Source organism: Capra hircus, chromosome 9, assembly GCF_001704415.2.
Source record: "Capra hircus breed San Clemente chromosome 9, ASM170441v1, whole genome shotgun sequence".
Classification (NCBI taxonomy): domain Eukaryota; kingdom Metazoa; phylum Chordata; class Mammalia; order Artiodactyla; family Bovidae; genus Capra; species Capra hircus.
In genome coordinates, this window is record NC_030816.1 from 63220667 (window position 1) to 63241068 (window position 20402).

Sequence of the window (20402 nt, forward strand, 5' to 3'; positions counted from 1 at the left end):
ACTTGTTAGTGCTCGCGGCCACTGCTGTTCCCTCTGCCTGGAATTTTCTCTCCTCGGATCTCTGTATGGACGATGCTCCTAATCGTCCAATCTCATCTGAGACATCACCTCCTCAGAGAGACCAGGGCTTAAGTATCTACCTACTTTCTGCCTACATCCCCCACCCATCTGGTCACCCTTTCTAGGAGCCCCCTGTCTAATTTTTCCTATAACCTTTCTGTCAGAAATATTATCTGTGAAAGGAGTATGTCTGTAAGACACACACGGCTAGATTTCTATTGTCTTGCTCACAGCTGTTTCCCTAATTTCTAAAATAGTACAGGCACAATTCTAATTTGTGAAGTACAGAGTTTCTTGTCCCAGTGACAGCCGGAGAGTCAGGATGATAGTGACAGGAATGCAGGGCCCAGGGCAGCCATTAGCTCTGCTTCTCATGCCTTCATCTTGCCCACCCTCTCCTCAGATCCCTCCATCCTCAGGTGCCCCGTATTTCCTTGATGTTGAGTTGGGGGAAGGGGGATAAGAGTCTGATAGCTTATTTGCCTACAGACTCTCTTCTCAGTGCTCCCCATAGAACAACTCACCCACAGGCAAAAATGCTTAACATGTTTCAGGGTTCCCTTCACAGGTTTATAGGAGTCTATAAAACTCCTATGCCATTGAGATACTGAAAAGGTATCCACAGAATCTTCTAGCTTTTTGTTACCATTGACTCTTATTTTATCTGCTTCACAGGATCAATGCCTCTTATAAGCTGCCTTATGCTTTCCAACACGGCCAAGTTTAAAACTTTCCTAGACTGGGAACTTTTCTGGTTTTCTCTCCACCTTTTCTTACCTGTGTATAGTTTTGTTGTGATGTAATAGAGTGCAGCTTTTTCCAGTATGTAATTGCAGTTTGGCATTTTTTTTATTTAGTTGTTGGCCAAAATCTACAAAATGCCCTTGAAGCCAATATTCCTTAGTGGGCGACTTGCTAGCTTGCCCCGAAGACTTCAGGAGCAGTCAGCCAGCAGTGAGGATGGAATTGAGTCAGTCTTGTCTGACTTTGATGATGACACTGGTAAGTTAATTGAGCTAAACTGGGTTTTTGCTATGTTTGTATTCCCAAAAGCTGAAGTCAAGAATTCAGTAGCTCATAGATCATAAATGACCATCCACTTACATTGTTATTATTTATAATTCTAACAGAACAAGCCTACCTAAAGTTTCCATGGACTCTTCAAAAACATTTTACAATCAAGGTCTCCAAACCCATCCTTTTTAGATGGATGTGTGTGTGTTAGTCGCTCAGTCATGTCTGACTCTTTGTGATCCCATAGACTATGGCACCTCTGTCCATGGGATTCTCCAGGAAAGAATACTGCAGTGGGACGCCATTCCCTTCTCCAGGGGATCTTCCTGAGCCAGGGATCGAACCCAGGTCTCCTTCTTTGCAGGCAGATTCTTTACTGTCTGAGCCATCACAGAAGCCCTCCTTTTAGATGGCTGCCTCCATCTAAAACCAGTGTAGATTTGCAGACTCCGCTGAATAAAATTTCTAACTCCAAATTCTCTGGAATTTAGCAAATTGGGTTGTGGTTGCATTTGGTGCATTGGTACTTAAAATGACTGGTAATTGTCTTTAATTCCTTCTAGGAAACAGTCATTATATAATTACTTCCTATAGGACTATTTGGTTAGAGACTGGGGAAATTAAGCCATTACAGAAGAGAGAATCAGTTTATGACTGGGTGAATCTGGAGACTCATTAAAAGAATAAGTTTAAAGAATGTTTCAAATTAGTTCCTGTGTAATTTCCTGTGAATTCCAGTTCAAACTAGTAACTGGATAATTTTCAGATTGGTTCACTTTTACTATCTTCTAATCCAGATTACTCTGTCCTGTTTCTATACCTAAAAATGGAAATGATATCCTTCTAGGGATCTAATATCTGGGCATAGGTGTTTCAAACCCTTGTAAAAGGACTTTTGGGGAAAGATTTTTTCAATTTACTTTCTGTTTTTAATTCTTCTGTTTTATTTTTCACATACAAATTCATTTATGGGGATGTCTAGAAATTTTCCAGTTTTGCATAGGGATCATTAACAGCAAAACCTTACAATTTCAGACTAGTTGTTAGGAAAATTATAGCAGCAAATAAATATCTAATGTAGAAAACAAGTAGATGTTGGAAGGTGGCTAGGTGTTGCCTGATAGAGGTTTCACTTCAATGATTAGGTAAGAATTTTTACTTAGCATTTTAAACCTCCAACCCAGAAAATTAAAAGCTTATGTTGCCTGTCTATAATACAGTCTTTAAAACAGTTGTAAACCATTTGTACAAGTAACAGTGAGCATTCCCTTCCCATTTTTGCAAATTGCTAATCTTTTTTTATTCTAGGCCACCCACCCAAGAAAATAGATCAAGTTCAGCCAAGCACCAATCTAAGGTTTCCAACAGTATAAATTCATTAAGGGCTTTAAAGTTATATATGTAACATATCAGAGAAAAGAATAAAAGCTTTAAGTTCATGTTAAAAATTACTCCTTATCATTGATATGTTTAGATATTATTCCTGTTTCTGAAGGCAAATAACTGCTTTTCCATTTTCCTAGGGAAATTTCAAACACATATAAAACTGGACAGGATGGTATAAGGAACCTTCATATACCCATCACCCAACCAATTTGCCAGTTTTCTTAAATAAATCAGTTAATTTTCATAATTCACATGAGCTCTACATTACATGCTTGTCTGCTCCATCTCTTAAATCCTTGTCAATCTATAGATTTTCCTCTTCAAATTTACTTGTTGAAGGAGTGAGGTTTTTGTCCTGTAGAGTTTTCCTCTTGGATTTTATTGGTTGTACCCCTCATAGTAATGTTTAACATGTTTTTCTGTCCTCTGTATAACCTATTAATTAGTTTGTCCACCCCGCTTATATTTTGAGGTTCATGAGAATTTTTTATCACCTAGTTTTTTATTGTCCATGACTTAGGTTTTGCCTCCTATTAATAGGGATATTCAAAATTAGGGAAGTAGTTTTTTTTAGTGGGAATATTTAAAAACTGCATCTTCTCATAGTTTTCTTTTGCTGAACAATTAGAAGTATTAAAATGTAGAATGAGCTGTTTTGTATAGTCTACTCTAGACACTTTTGTACCTCGACAAACAAAATGTGGTATATACATACAATGGAATACAATTCATCCATTAAAAAGTAATGAGATTATACTGCATGCTACAACATGGGTGTACCTTGAATACATTATCCTAAGCGAAATAAGCCAGACACAGGTTACCAGGGGCTGGAGTGAAAATGCAGAGTTATTGTTACCAGTTACTGAAGTAATGAAAAAGTTTTGGAAATTAATGGTAACGATGGTTGCAGTAATACCACTGAATTGCACATATTAAAATGGCAACTTTTTGTTTATACATCTATCTATAATAAATTTTTAAAGGATTAAGGTGATGGAATTAAAAGGATGCATCACTTGTATCATTCAGTTCAGTTCAGTCGCTCAGTCATGTCCGACTCTTTGCGACCCCATGAATCGCAGCACGCCAGGCCTCCCTGTCCATCACCAACTCCCAGCTCCCAACAAATATAATTATTTCATTTAGTAGAACTTACATACCACATCACCTTCTTCCTGAAGAGAAATAAGGAAGAAATGTGAACAGTATTTATTTTCCTTTGACTTTGTCAGAATAGGAAATCAATTTGTCCATATTTATAGGCACTGAAGGCTGCCTTATGAGGTGACGGCTTATGTCCCTATAGCTTGGCAGTTTACAGAAGCCTTTTACATATAGTGTTCACTGTGATCTTGTGATGATTATGCATTGCTCAACTGAATTTCACAGAGGTCTGCTTTTGTCTTCCAGGTCTGATAGAAGTCTGGATCATCCTCTTGGAGCAGCTCACAGCAGCTGTGTCCAACTGTCCACGTCAGCACCAACCCCCCACTTTGGATTTGCTCTTTGAGCTGTTGAGAGATGTTACCAAAACACCTGGTAAGTATTTCTATGTCTGTCTGTTCAGGGCATTTTTATACATATAGCTCTTTCCAGGAAGGTATTTCTGTGTCTATTTCACTGCTGTAACGCTAGACAGCTTAACAGATGCTCAATACGTATATTTTTATTTATTATTATTTTTTTTTTTTTAGTTTTTTATTTTTTAAATTTTAAAATCTTTAATTCTTACATGCGTTCCCAAACATGAACCCCCCTCCCACCTCCCTCCCCATAACATCTCTCTGGGTTATCCCCATGCACCAGCCCCAAGCATGCTGTATCCTGCGTCAGACATAGACTGGCGATTCAATTCTTACATGATAGTATACATGTTAGAATGCCATTCTCCCAAATCATCCCACCCTCTCCCTCTCCCTCTGAGTCCAAAAGTCCATTATACACATCTGTGTCTTTTTTGCTGTCTTGCATACAGGGTCGTCATTGCCATCTTTCTAAATTCCATATATATGTGTTAGTATACTGTATTGGTGTTTTTCTTTCTGGCTTACTTCACTCTGTATAATCGGCTCCAGTATATTTTTAATGGCTGTGACTCAGTGACTTTTAAGACGTGCCCTCGTACTGTTTATGGGTTTCCTACCAGGTCATTTATAAATAATGGGTGCTGGCCAGTTAATTGAATGCCAAAGCTCTGGTATCAGTGTCCCCTTAAGCCAGCTGGCTTTCTCTGTTCCATGGTTCCAGCCTTCCTCTTTGCCTGGGTCACACATACTCTTAGCCCCAGGGCATCAGTAAGGCTCACCAGATCTACCATTGATGTGAGCCAGCCACTCAAATATATATATAATATAGATAGCAATATCTTAATTGTATAAGAGGAATTGATGATTAGATTTAGGGAAAGACATCTAGTGATTACCCTGATAGTACAGGGAGAAAGTGGCCCTTGGGAATTTATTTCTTGTAATGAGTTAGTTAGGGCTAGCATGCACATTGAATCAGCCAAATTTTCCCAAGATCAAAGAAATCTTTTATAGAAATTTTAGTTTTCACTATTAGAATTAGAACCACAAATGAAACTACCAGTTTAATTCCATAGTAATAAGAGGAGCTTTGTATTCAACATAATTGATGATGACTTGATAATTGATACTATTTTAAGATCCATTAACAAAGTTTATATCAGAATTATTTCTGGGAAAAACATTATGACTACTCCTATGCATTAAAAAGTTAAAGATTTTCTATCTAAGAATAAGCAGATATTTTATAGAATGAATTATATGGCATTATTTGAAATCTATTTTATTGGCCAGTGCCATTTTCTTCCAAGTGTGGTGAAGCAGCCTAATAATTCTACTTCTAGAAATCTATTAAGAGGAAATTAATAGTAATGAAGATAAAAGTCTATATACATAATGAAAATTGCTGAAGCATCTTGAATACCAAAATAATTATGAACAACATAAATGGGTTAATTATGGTAAAAGCATGTAACATTCTATAAGCATTAAAATGAATATTTGTGAATAGTATTTAATGACATGAATAATTACTTATAAGGTACTATGTTAAAATATATATAGTGTGTAGCACAATCTCAACTTTATGAGAAGCATTTATAAATACAGATACACAAACATAATACCTTCAAAAAGTACTAGAAGGAAACACATCAAAATATTTTCCTCCTTTATATTCTCATGTTTTCTGTATTTACGATAAAAAGCATACCTTGCTTTTGTAATCAGAATTTTTAAAATCTATCAACATTTCCACAAAGATTCTTACTATGGCATTGTTCGTAAAGCAAAATATAGAAACCTCTTAAATGTCCATTAGTAAGGGAATGGATAAGTAAACTAATGCATATACAGTCTGAGTAATTTAAAACAGAATGTAGTAATAAAAATGAGGAATATCTAAATTTGCTGACAAAGAATGATCTCTAACACATACTGTTAAGGGCAAAATAATTATATAGACCAAGGTTTACAATATCCCATTTATAAAAAATAATAAAACTATATTCTTCTTTTCATATATATATATGTACTTATAGTTTAAAGGGTACAAACCATATGCATGTGTATTGTATGTTTATGTCTGGGGATTAAGGAATTGATAAGTGATGCTTTAGCTTCATCAGCATTATTTGAATTTGTAGTGAGTATATTTGTGTATTCCTTGTGTAATTAAAATCATGCAGAAACAAAAAAGAAAAATGTCACCGAAGACCCTATATTCCCCAGTCAGTGGTAAATTCCTTCTCCCTGATCCTTCTCAGACAATGGGGAGCTCCTTCAAAAGAGATAGGCAGGGCCATGAGATGGCAGAGCGCTTCCCTTTTATTGCAGGGGAGGTGCTAAGATCACAGTTCTGACACTGGCTTTTCTTTTTCAGGACCAGGGTTTGGCATCTATGCAGTTGTTCACCTTCTCCTTCCTGTGATGTCTCTTTGGCTTCGCCGTAGCCATAAAGACCACTCTTACTGGGACATTGCCTCGGCTAACTTCAAGCATGCCATTGGTCTGTCCTGTGAGCTGGTGGTGGAGCACATTCAGAGCTTTATCCACTCAGGTATCTGCGGTACCAGAGCAGCTCTTACTGAGTCGTCATTTAGTAGACAGCATTGTTGTCTAAAAGTGCCTAGTAAAGACCAGTGTGTGATTTTAGTCCTGGAAATTATTAAGATAGAATTACATGGTCATTGCCAGCCTTATGCACGAGACATGAAACACAGGTTCGATCCCTGGATTGGGAAGATCCTCTGGAGGAAGGCATGGCAATCCACTCCAGTATTCTTACCTGTCCTCCTCGGTCAGAGGAGCTGAGCAGTCCATGGGGTCACAAAGAGTTGGACACAATTTAGCACACACGCAAAAGATAAAACACCTAACAAGGTCTAGGATATCTATGCATTAGGAGAGGGAAGGCTAGTTCAAGTATTGATAGGTAAGAAATTGAAATATATTTATAGCCTGGGGGTAAGGGAAGGATATATTCCATTATCCTGTTGCATCTGGGGAGGGGTTTTAGGAAAGGCTCAAATTATGGGCAGGAAGTTACTTAACAGATAAGGGGTGAAGAGAGAAGTCTTAATGTCTGTGGCACTTTGGAAAAGATTTGGAAGTGTAGGGTGAATAATATGACAAAGTCAGCAGATGGAGAGGGAGCTAGAGGCAGGAGAAATCTGTCAGCTGTTGTACTGGTGGAGTAATATTTGTGAAATATGGATTCTTGTTCATGATTCTTGCCTTGGAAAGATCTGGAAATGTGGGAACAGGAGAAATCTTGCTGCTCACTCTAGAGGTTATAGGGGAAAGGTGTTGTATAGAATTGTATGAAGGAAGAGGCAAGGTTAGAGAAACTCATGAGGACTTGACCCCCAAAGGAGGGTCAGAAAGCAAAGAAAAGAAATAGGGTCTCTACTAAGCACAAAACACACCGATTGAAAAAGAAGAGAAACACATGCAGCCACTAACCACATCCCTAGGGGTAGTGTTTCTGTCCAGGTCAGGGCTTTGCCCAGCTCAGGATCCTTGCAGATTCTACTGAGAATTGGTTGTGTTGCATTGCAAAGACTTTGTGGAAAACAGAATGTGATTTTGGAAGGTCTTCTTTTCTTTAGTCTGGGGACAGTATGCAGACTGAAGCCAAACTGAAAAGGTTCAAGAAGTGGTAGTTAATACAAGATATTTTGTTTACTAAGAACTAGCAGCAGGAAGGAATGTTTATCTTTCCCTTTAAGAATTAACATATTTTACTAGTTAGTATTCAATCTATATAATAGTATATGTTCTATTCTGCTCAAGTAGATGAATTATATACTTTGAAAAGTCAGCCTCATGCATTTCATCTTGATATATCCAGAAACAGATGGAACAGGCCAAGATTAGATAAAAATCCAAGAAACTTTGTGTTGTAATGGGTGTTTTATTTTGGTTGTTATGGCCATTTTTCTCATTGTTCTATTTTCTTGATATTTCTGTATGTTTTTCACACTCAGCCTTCCCTCTTTCGCCATTGAGCCCATTCCTTTGCAGTTCCATTGAATGCAGTCTCACTTTGATTTCCCTGTAGACATCAGGTATGAGAGCATGATTAACACCATGCTGAAGGACCTCTTCGAGCTACTGGTAGCATGTGTAGCCAAGCCCACGGAAACCATCTCCCGAGTAGGCTGCTCCTGTATTCGGTGAGAAGAAGGTTTCCTAACTCTCTACAGTTTTTATTATGAAGTCCAGGGAAATTAAGTTCTTTTGTGGTAGCAATCTACTTTTTATATATAAAAGTGACTATGCTACTAATTCTTCATTTCATTCAATTGGCAAATATATATTGTGGAAGTCATTAAACAGGGTACTCTACTGCCCAGAAAGTGATGTGACCAAGGTACCTACCTTTAGGGAGCATATAACCTGTTCTAAAGGACAGAACAGGCAGAGTCATGGGGAGAGTGATAACAGTGAGGGGGAACTGGAAAGGCAATGAAAGGACAAGAAGCCTGGGGAGCAGGGCGGTTGCCAGGAGCTTTCTGAGGTAATGATACTTGGTCAGCGCTCCCAAGGTGGGTAAGCTTCTGATAGGTGGTGACTTTGTAAGCAGAGGAATAGCATGAACAAATACATAGAGGTAAGAATTACAAGTGACAAGGGGGTTTTGTTTTGCTGTGTATAGAGGAGCAGTGGAAAATGGGCCTAGAATGGGGAAATTAGTATAGAATACACTATACTATACGCACGCACTATATACTCACTATAGTATATATACCACCACCACGACCACGCACCACCACACACACAGTCTTACATGCGAACCTAAAGTTTAAACATTGGCCTGTTTGTAATGGGGGTCCATTTTTATACCCAGCATCTTGCCTGGAGAATCCCAGGGTTGGCGGAGCCTCGGGTGCTGCTGTCTATGGGGTCACACAGAGTCAGACACAACTGAAGTGACTTAGCAGCAGCAGCAGGTTAGGAAATAGTGGGACAATGGCATACCAGATGGGCAGAGAGTCCAAACCACAAAGACAGAAAATCGCAAGTCTTATAGGGAAACTGTAGACTAAATCTAGGCGCTCGCTGGGAAGGGCCTACCTTTTGTGACATTAAAATGGCTGAATGCAAGAGTTGTTCCTCCCGGCAGGTACGTCCTCGTGACAGCGGGCCCCGTGTTCACGGAGGAGATGTGGAGGCTGGCCTGCTGTGCCCTGCAGGACGCCTTCTCGGCCACGCTCAAGCCGGTGAAGGTGAGCCACTCAGGAGAGAGCAGGGCGCCTGCCTCCTAGGAGGCGGTCTCACTGAGTGAGAACAAGGCAGGCATGGCAGTAATCTGTCCCAGACTCTCTGGCAGTGTCAGATCTACAACAGGGCCTGGAGCCGTGCGCACCCAGCAAACGTCCACTGTGTTGCTCCCTAGGACCTGCTGGGCTGCTTCCACAGTGGCACCGAGAGCTTCAGCGGGGAGGGCTGCCAGGTGAGGGTGGCCGCCCCGTCCACCTCCCCAAGTGCCGAGGCCGAGTACTGGCGCATCCGAGCCATGGCTCAGCAGGTAAGGGCAGGGGCTTTTGATCTCAGGGGCTCAGGAAGCTGGAGATGCTGTTGGAGGTCCTTCTTAAAGGCTGTGCATCACCAAACTGCCTTTCTTTCCCTTGGGGACATAAACCTTCTGGCTCTGACCTCTGAGCCGTGCTGATCTTCACTAGAAACAACTTGAACCCAATCAACAGCATTAAGGTCCTCTCACCATCTCTAGCTTGTGACATCCTCCAGCGTCCTGATCACATGGGGTCCTTTTCCACCAGGACACTGCACTCCATATATAATTTGCTTGCCTTCCTTTTAAATATTTACTGCAATATTGTTGTTAATCCTCAACTATGAGTGCTTAAGTTAGGAGGGCAAACTTGTTTGTTTTTTCCTGTATCTCCCATAAGGAGCATAGAGCTTAACATTTACAAGTTGCTTAATAAATTTGAGTTGAATGTTAACAACTCAGTAAAATTAAAATGTACTTGTCCATGCAGGAATCACCATGTACAAGTGACTTTTTCTTCCTAACACATGGCAGAATTCATAAATATTGGTTGTAAGCCAAGCCAGGAGCATAGAATATAATCTGTATATTTTTCTTGGCAGTCCTGGAGCAGGGCAGATAGAAGGCACTTAGTAAATGTTTGTTGGGTCAATGAATCACAGAAGGCCTTAGCTTTATCATGGGCCACAGATACGTACTCAAAAACTTAAGTGACCTGTCAATCTGCCTCTAAGAAACCCTGCATGGGGCTTTCATCAGTAATGTACATTAATTCATGTATATTCGTAACAGTTCTATTCATAATAGAGAAGAACAAAAATGGACTAAATTCCAAACCACTATTGATTGGCTAAATTCTATCATGAATTAGCAATAGACATATTTGAATTGTGTTTTCCTGTGCAGAAGATAATTTACAAGTGTTTAAAATATTAAGCAGTTTTTATAAATGCATATGCACTAGGAAAATGAAGTGAGTTGGGGTTTATCTTCAAAAGTTCCCTTTCTCTACAAAATCTATTTAACTTCTTAAGAGAATCTCCCCTCAGCACACTGATAACCCAGGATGCCCTGACTATCAATCAATCAATGTAAAGAACTCAGTCACGTTCACATTGTCAGTGGAGAAGTCTCTTGTCAAATCTGTCTTCTCAGCTCAGTGCATGGGACAAAAACCTCCCACCTTCAGCTTCGCTTTCATCTGCTGAGCACATCCCTCCCCTCAGCAATGAGTCTGACCAGGAACCATAAGGGAAGGCAAGAGGGTGGGCCTCCAGAGGGGTGGTTTCTCCAAGTAGGAAACCATCCCGGCTGGCTAGATGGGGAATTTTCCCATGTGACTCCAATGGTCTTTTCAACCACATCTTACCACATAGCAAGAAAATGGAATCCTGTTCTGAAATAGATTACTAATGGAGAAGAGCAGCTAGTGAATCTTTCATTTCCTAATATTTCTTTCTTCTTCTGTCATAAACCTTCCTCCCATATTCACTCTTCAGATAACCCCATATTCAGTTATGATAATTTAACAAAATTTGGGGCTTCCCTCATAGCTCGGTAAAGAATCGGCCTGCAATGCAGGAGACCCGGTTTCAATTCCTGGGGCCAGAAGATCCCCTGGAGAAGGAAATGGCAACCCACTCTAGTATTCTTGCCTGGAAAATCCCATGGACAGAGGAGCCTGGTGGGCTACAGTCCATGGGGTCACAAGAGTTGGACATGACTTAGCGACTAAACCACCACCAACAAAATTTGGAAAGAGAAAGTTCTTTAAAAACACTCATTTTCAAAGGTAAGTCGTGAAAGTGGATTAAACAACATCAGATGAAATCATTTAGATCAGAATCCAAGCAGTGGTTGCTATTTTCTAAGTCACTTCTTCCAGTGTCTAATAGAGTAACATGGCCACATCACTGTCCTGAAAGGAGAGGTCCCAATTAATTTCCCATTCCTGCATAGGAGAGATGTACCAAACAGACCTCTAAATCAGAGAAGATCTCTCACAGACATAGCCCCTTTTTATTTACTCTTAATTAATATTAAATGTCAGTCCTTGCTGTTTGGAATGTAATGACTTATCACGTGGTAGAAGCAGTAGTGTTATTACTATTAGTGCCAGCAGCTAACATTTATTGAATATTTACTCTTCTAGTGCTCTGCATGTGTTAATACACGTATTAATTCATTTAACTCGACAAATATACCAAGTAGGAAACCGTCACTGACCTCATTTTAGAGGTGAGAAATTGAGTAGAAAGAGGACGCCTCTAGCCGAGGGTCGTCCATCCAGCTGATCCCTGGTAGAGGCAGGTCAAGGATGGTGGCACTCTGAACAGTATCTTTCTCTACCTGTGCAGGTATTTATGTTGGATACCCAGTGCTCACCAAAGACTCCAAACAACTTCGATCATGCTCAGTCCTGTCAGCTCATTATTGAACTGCCTCCTGATGAGAAGCCAAATGGACACACCAAGAAAAGGTAAGCAGCTCAAACTTCAACAGGGAGGGCGCATACCAACAGGAAGGTTCACTTATCCCCAGCTCTTGTTCACTGTAATTCAGTCTTCAGCTGAGAATGCTGAAAACAACTGTGGAATCACTTAGCAAAGGTTTTCATACAAAACTGTTAATTTCCCACATTTCACATGTCTTAGCTTGCTAGGACTGCCATAACAAAGTACCGGGTGGCTAAAACAATAGAAATTTAATTTCTCACAGTTCTGGTCTCTTTGGAGGCCTCCCTCCTTGACTTCGAGATGAATGCCTGCTCCCTGTGCCTTCCCGTGGTCTCTCCTCTGTGTCTGTGTCCCGATTTCCTCATCCTATAAGGACACCAGTCATTTGGATTAGGGTCCATACTAATGCCCTCAGTTTAACCTAATTGCTTCTTTAAATATCCTTTTTCCAAGTACATATTCTGTGATGTTAGGACTTCTATGAATTGGGGGAGGATACAACTCAGTGTATCTATAGCATTGTACATATTATAATCCTTTTTTTTCCTGCTTTTTGTGGCCGTTTTTTTTTAATAATCCTTTTTTAAAAAGTAATTTGAGGCCTGATCCATACTATTTCAGTGAGAAATATTTCTCATGAGCAGTACAGTTGTTAGGATAGAGATAGATCTGTGTGTGCCACAAGAAACTTGCCTTTTTAAATACCGTCATCCTGCCTAAAAACCATCGTTCCTAGAGTTCAGGATGAAGCCAATGACTGAAAATTTTCCATTTTTAAACTTCTGACACACTAATCCACCTGTGCATGAGGAAACATTCAGGGAGACTGCAGAGCAGGGGACCCAAAATCAAATCCAGGTCTGGCCAAGTGCAGTACATGTATCCTTTCCCATTTAAGGGAAAGAGTGTGATTTTTTTCAAAAGTTACAGCAGTTAATATAGCAGTTTGGTTAATACGCCTAATTCGGGTAAAATTTCTAGGTACTGATATTTTAGTCAAGCATGTATGGTATATACAAAAGACTATGTGGAAGGTTCATAAGTTGTAGACCAAGAATAAAAAGTGAGATAACTAATGAACCAGCCATTGAACTTCAGATGTAGAACTTTACCAATATCCCATGTGCTCCTCCTGATTCTGTGCCTGCTTCCCTCCACTGCAGGTCACTGTTCTACATACCAGTGGTTGTACACTCCTTTCCACATCTTTAGGCTTTGATCTACTTTTAAAATTTAGTTCTTTTTTAATATTTCTAGTCCCTTCAGTCAATTATTCCTGCTAAAATAATTTTTGAAGTAAAAGTAGGAGAAAAAGGAGAGAAAAGGAATAAGCTGAATTCACATTATAAATAAAACATAGAAAAAAACAGGATCACCTAATATTGCTGTGTTATTGGTTTAAAGGCTTTAACAGGTTAAGATTTAATAGACAATTACCCCCTCAATGAAATTTCAGCAAAACAGGAAAAGTGTATTAAATTCTTTAGTAGAGACCACTATGCCTAAAAACATTCTCTAAAATTCTTTGAATATTTTGCATTGTTGGACTGGACTCACTCACAGGGGCAATTCTTAGCATAGAAGGTAGTAAACAATGAGTTAGATGTAAGAAAAGTTTGTGTATCTGATGATTAGGTGCCTCCTAAGAGGTCCACATCGAAATCATCCATGGGAGAAAAAGAAATAGACAAACTAAAACCAGACTGTAACATTTAAGAGAAATTTGGGTTTCATTTTTAAGTCATTTTTGACATTGACAACCCCATGACATTTAAATAAGCCCCATAATCTTAGTTTGAGCTTTATGATGTACTTTTAACTGTGAATCTGTTTATCTCTGCTACTGACATTAGCATGTTTTAAGTCAGCCGCTTGTTAAGCAGTTCACTCCGAATTACCCTGTCTGGAGGCTTGCTTGCCTGTACACCTTCCATCAGAAGCAGGAAGGGAAGGTGTAAGTTTCTCCACTTCAAGGTTCCCGTCATAAAGGGTGTGCTGGATAAAAATTACCTGTTGACTTTTGTTTGCTCCAGATCTGTCTTGTCTCCTGTCAGCACAGATGATGATGAAGAGTTGCAGATCTAGAGAGTTATTTCACTGTTTAATACTTTTCTGAAAGTTTGATCTCTTCAGTATTACTGCTGCTTCCCCGTTGCTTTCTTATTGCTGCATTATGTGGCTTAAACCTGAGGGGGATTCTCTGTCCTTTTTAACATGTTCAGTTAGAAATTTATCTTAAAGTATCAAAGGAAATACCTTGGTTGACAGGGCTTTGATCAACTCTCTCTTTAGGCATTTGCTGGTAAAAGGCTTTGCATTTCTCAGGTAATAGGCAATATTCTCCTGAGCTAGGCTGCTTATACCTTCAGAAGTCACACACACACACACACTCCCTGGGTATGCGTCTTACTTTAGGAGTCCAGGCTGCCAGTGGAAAGGGGCTGAAGTGTGGGAGCCATTGCTCCTGGAGACTGTTTCCTCCGGGCGCCTACACTCAGCACTAACCTGGTTTTTCTTATTTTGTTTGAGTGTTTCTCTCACCATATACTTGCCCTGGAACAAGAAGATGAATAAGGCACTGCCTGGTCCCTTGAAGATTTATGGGACAGTGGGGAGGCCAGATAAGTGACAGGATTTCCCTTCTTAGGGTCCTATAGTTGCAGACCTGAAGCACTAGACCAAACTAGTAGCCTTCACAGCTGCTGCTTCAGAAAAGTACATATTCAGGTCACCTGATAACTTCCCAAAAGTTACCTCTGTGGCAGGGAAGTTGAGAGGGATTGGGGGATTATTTTTTAATGGGTTCAGAGTTTATTTAGGATGTTGAAAAATGATGTAGAAATAGATAGTGGTGATGATTACACAACATTGTGTGTGTACTTAATGCCCATGAATTCAACTTTTAAAAAGAGTTAAAATAGTAAAAATAGTAACTTTAGGTTATATACATTTTACCACAAAAAATGTTGCCTAAGTGATTTGTTAGAAGGGGTTGTGTGAGTTCTTTGAACTTATTCCATTTTTGCTGAAAGTACAATGTTGTGTCTGAGATACCACTATGCAAAGGGCAAAGTCAGCCTTTCAAAAAATGTATGGGAGGTTTTTTTTTCCTTCTTTGCTAGTTAAAATTTTTTTCCTGATAGTTATAAAAGTAATTTTTAAATTCATGCTCTAAAAAACAGTGGCACAAATGAACTTATTTACAAAACAGGAAGAGTCACAGATGTAGAAAACAAACTTATGGTTACCGGGGGGAAGGTATAAATGGGGAGATTGGTATTAACATATATGCACTACTGTACAGCACAACTCTACTCAATACTCTAATGACCTATGTGGAAAAAGAATACTTAAATCCACTCTTTTTTAGATATATATAACTGATGCACTTGGCTATACACCTGAAACCAACACAACATTTTAAATCAACTGTACTCCAATAAAACTTTAAAAAGAATAAAGCAAAAAATATGAACAGATTTACAGTATGAATGTTATAATTTTGTCTTTATCCAGTTATGAGAATTAGTTTGCAACATGATCTAAGCTATTTTCATGAAATTCTAAGAGCAATGAGAAGAATGAGAAACCATAAACCCAAAGCCACATTGATCAATTAAAATATTTTCTTAGTACAGGAATCCAACCAAACAAAAGGGGCTGAATCACCACGTATTAGAGCATTCACTTGTAATGTCGCTTTATCAGGTCTTTGCCCTGATTAGGAAATTGTCATGACTGGTGAGTTGCATCTGCTTTTCAACCAGGAGATCTGGTCCGATATCTAGAGAGTATTCACTCTCTCCCACTTCCCCCAGGTGCACATCCAAGGCCCACAGAGTCCCACGTCATTGCTGACAGAAAAGGATCCAAGGAAGGAATTAGCCTGTTCTGAGCAAATTCTTTCTCTTCTAGGTTTGCTTTAGAGTGCTGCAAATTAAATGATCAATTTCTTTCTTTGAAAATGTTAGCCCTATAATACTTCTAAAGTTAAACCTTTTCAATGTTTGGATCTCTTCTGCCACACACGGGAAGAAATAAAGCTTTTATACGTGTGTATCTAAAGCATGAACATTTTTGGTCCTGGAAAACTGGTTTGGTACCTACAAACCAATAAGATTCTAAAACTTTGGGTTTGAAGATGGCAGAGCAGAAGGACGTGAGCTCACCTCTTCTTCCAGAAACCCAAATCCCTTGCACTAACTGCACTAACTTGCACTAACCTCAAGCACTAACTGCTGAATAATCATGGACAAAAAAAAAAACACAACCTGCCAAGAAAGATACCCTGTGTCCAAAGACAAGCCACAAGAAGACAATAGGAAGGACACAATCATGATAAAATCAAATCCCATACACACCAGATGGGCGACCTACAAACTGGAATGGTTCTCCCACAGGAGTAAAAGTTCTGAGCCCCACATCAGGCTTCCCAGCTTGGGGGTCTGGCAACAGAAAGATGAGCTAGTGAGGCCCCAGAGAATGTGGCCTTGAAAACAAGTGGGATTGGTTGCAGGAATTCCACCAGACTCAGGAAAACAAACTCCACTCTCAGAGGGTACACACAGGGCCTCAAGTGCATAGCAACCAAGGAAAAAAGCAATGACCTCATAAGAGAGAGAGCCACACTTACCTATTGGAGCATCTCCTGTGAAGGCAGTCGAGGGGCAGGTGTGGCTCGACGTGAACACTTGTGGCAGTCATTCTGGGGGAGTACTCGTTGGTGTGAGCCCTCGAGGAAGACTCCAGCTTAGTAGCAAATGCTGAAGGAACTTCTGTAGGCAGAAAAGGCCACAGCTAGAAATAAGAAACTTACGAATGGAAAAGCTCACGGGTAAAGGCAAACATGCAATAAAGGTAGGAAATCATCCACACACAAATACGATATCGAAGTCAGCAGTCATGAGAACAGGAGAGCACAAATGCAAAATAACTGGAAATGCATTCAAAATTAGAACACCAGCAGGGACTTCCCTGATGAATCCGCCTGCCAGGGCAGGGGACACGGGTTCGATCCCTGGTGTGGGCAGATTCCACATGCCATGGAGATACTGGACCCATGTTCCACAACTAAGCCTGCCCACCTAGATCCTGTGCTCTGCAACGAGAGAAGCCCCCTCAGTGAGAAGCCCATGCACCATGACTAGAGAGTGGCCATAGATCACTGAAAACTAGAGGAACCCTGCACAAAGCAAGAAAGACCCAGCACAGAAGTAAATAAATTAACATTTAAAAAAAAAAACACCAGCAATTTAAAACAATCCCATTTATGTATAGACTGTTACAGTATCAAAACCTCATGGTAACTGCAAACCAAAAATCTACAGTAGATACACTCACAAAAAAGAAAAAGGAATCCAAACACAATACTAAATTAAATGATCAAATCACAAGAGGACAAAAGAGGAAAGGAAGAAAAAAGACCTACAAAAACAAATCCAAAACAATTAATGAAATGGCACTAAGAACATACACATGTGTGAGTACTAAGTCGCTTCAGTTGTGTCCAACTCTGCGTGACCCGATGGACTGTAGCCTGCCAGGCTCTTCTGTCCGTAGGATTCTCCAGGCAAGAATACTAGAATGAGTTGCCATGCCCTCCTCCAGAGGATCTCCCCAACCCAGGGATCAAACCCACATCTCCTGCATCACAGGAGGATTCTTTACCGCTGAGCCACTAGGAAGCCTCAGAACATACATATAATTACCTTAAATGTTCCAACCAAAAGACATAGTCTAGTTGAATGGATACAAAAACAAGGCTTGTACACATGCTCTCTACAAGAGAGCCATTTCAGATCTAGGGACACATACAGACTGAAAGTGAGGGAATAGAATAAGGTATTCTGCTCAGATGGAAGTCAAAAGAAAGCTGGAGTAGCAATATTCATATCAAACAAAATACTTTCAAATAAGGACTATTACAAGAGACAAATAAAGATACTACATAATGATCAGCAGATTGGTGAAGAAGATCTATCAATTGTAAATATATACTCACCCAACATAGGAGCTATACAACACACTATCACATCCTGACTTTGTACTTTCAGAGGCTATCCCTGAACAAAATAAAAGTATGCTTTTGGAGAAAAGAATACTGTGGAATCTTGCAATTAGCTATTTCTTGGAATTCCCTAGATAAGTAGCATAATAGAGGTTGTAAGCTCTTAACCCTATCTTAGTGAAATAAAGACTTCATTCATAGATAGGCAGGAAGAAGTGAAACTGAGGAAAAGAAATGAACTCAAAGGTCCAAGCATAATGTTAATTATAATTTTTCTATTAAAAATTCCTCAGCCAGTACTTTAAAAATAATAAAAGCCTTGGGTTTAAGGAAAAATGCCAAAGGGTGTGCTAAAGGCCAATTAAAATTAGTATGTGTGTGCGCTTAGTTGCTCAGTCACGTCCAACTCTTTGCGACCCCATGGACTGTAGCCCACCTGTCTATGGAATTCTCCAGCCAAGAATACTGGAGTGAGTTACCATTTTCTCCTTCAGGGCTTCTTCTGGACCCAGGGATCAAACCCACGTCTCTTGCATCTTCTGAATTGGCAGGCAGACTCTTTACCACTGGCGCCACCTGGGAAGCCTAAAATATAACTCAACAGAAATTGTTGTTTTCTTGATTTGTTTACTACTCATAACTACAAAAGAAAACAGGTTATATACTGTAATTGTGCCTATGTTAAAAAGTTTTTATAAAGTCACTCTGTTTCCCAAGGCTTGTTGACAGTTGTTAACTCAGTATCATAACATTAATTCTACAGCTCCTAGAATTTTTTTGGTCAGGAATTCCATTATTTATGATTAAAGTTGTCATCCTGTAATGTTATCCAAAAAATTGTGCTTTTTGAAGAAATACATTAAAATACAAGTAGTTTGTAATTTTGTCTAGTCATTCTGGTTTTGCTCTAAGGTAACTCATATAAGGCAGCAGGCTGTTAACCAATGCTTTTTTTTTCTTTCTTTCTTTCATTTGAAGTGTTTCTTTCAGGGAAATTGTGGTGAGTTTACTATCCCATCAAGTGTTACTCCAGAACTTATATGATATCTTATTAGAAGAGTTTGTCAAAGGCCCCTCTCCTGGGGAGGAGAAGACCCAAGGGCCAGAAACCAAGCTGGCTGGCTTCCTCAGATACATCTCCATGCAGAACCTGGCCGTCATCTTTGACCTCCTGCTGGACTCCTACAGGACGGCCAGAGAGTTTGACACCAGCCCGGGGCTGAAGTGCCTGCTGAAGAAAGTGTCTGGCATAGGGGGCGCTGCCAACCTCTACCGCCAGTCCGCCATGAGCTTCAACATTTATTTCCACGCGCTGGTCTGTGCTGTTCTCAGCAACCAAGAAACCATCACTGCTGAGCAAGTGAAGAAGGTCCTCTTTGAGGACGACGAGAGGAGCACAGATTCGTCCCAGCAGTGTTCATCAGAAGATGAAGACATTTTTGAGGAGACCGCCCAGGTGAGCCCCCCGAGAGGCAAAGAGAAGAGGCAGTGGAGGGCTCGGATGCCCTCGCTCAGCGTCCAGCCGGTCAGCAACGCGGACTGGGTGTGGCTGGTCAAGAGGCTTCACAAGCTGTGCATGGAGCTGTGTAACAACTACATCCAGATGCACCTAGACCTGGAAAACAGTATGGAGGAGGCCCCAGTTTTCAAGAGCGACCCTTTCTTCATCCTTCCCTCCTTCCAGTCGGAGTCCTCCACCCCGTCCACCGGGGGCTTCTCAGGGAAAGACACGCCTTCCGAGGATGACCGCAGTCAGACCCGGGATCACGCGGGTGAGCCTCTGAGCCTGAGGGGGACCAGCGGGGAGCTGCTGCTGCTGCCCCCGAGCCCCAAGGTGGAGAAGAAGGATCCCAGCCGCAAGAAGGAGTGGTGGGAGAACGCGGGCAACAAAATCTATACCATGGCAGCCGACAAGACCATCTCAAAGCTGATGACCGAGTACAAGAAGAGGAAACAGCAGCACAACCTGCCCGTCTTCCCCAAAGAGATCAAGGTGGAGAAGAAGGGAGAGGCGCTGGGCGCCAGGGGCCAAGGCTCCCCGCTGCTCCAGCGGCCCCAGCACCTGATGGACCAGGGGCAGATGCGGCACTCTTTCAGCGCCGGCCCTGAACTGCTGCGCCAGGAGAAGAGGCCCCGCTCCGGCTCCACCGGCAGCTCCCGGAGTGTCTCCGCGAGGGACGCAGAAGCCCAGATCCAGGTGTGTCCCCGCTCACCAAAGGATGCAAAGGGCTGTGCCCGGCTATGCAGGAGGGTGGGTAGGTACCAGGGATCCACCTGTCCCCGCTCCGGGAGTACTCAGACACGTCCCGAGCCTCCAAGATCCATCCGAATATCCTTGTGAAACTGAAATCTTACTCTCAGATAATTTCAGAAATTCTTTTTATGGGTTATAACAGATAATATCCAGAATTAGGACCCCTCCTCCCTACCCACCC

At 40.8% G+C, this 20402-nt stretch overlaps 1 protein-coding gene across 2 annotated transcripts in view; it reads left to right on the forward strand.

The window, feature by feature from the left end:
* ARFGEF3 (ARFGEF family member 3) overlaps nucleotides 1-20402 on the forward strand; it is a 178449-nt gene that overhangs the window by 148768 nt on the left and 9279 nt on the right. For both annotated transcript variants that reach the window (XM_018053258.1, XM_018053259.1), the window contains 8 exons: nucleotides 918-1062; nucleotides 3874-4002; nucleotides 6370-6546; nucleotides 8050-8164; nucleotides 9115-9217; nucleotides 9388-9519; nucleotides 11862-11983; nucleotides 18946-20164. In XM_018053258.1, the coding sequence (XP_017908747.1) occupies nucleotides 918-1062; nucleotides 3874-4002; nucleotides 6370-6546; nucleotides 8050-8164; nucleotides 9115-9217; nucleotides 9388-9519; nucleotides 11862-11983; nucleotides 18946-20164 (2142 nt within the window). The remainder of the gene's footprint in view (nucleotides 1-917; nucleotides 1063-3873; nucleotides 4003-6369; nucleotides 6547-8049; nucleotides 8165-9114; nucleotides 9218-9387; nucleotides 9520-11861; nucleotides 11984-18945; nucleotides 20165-20402) is intronic.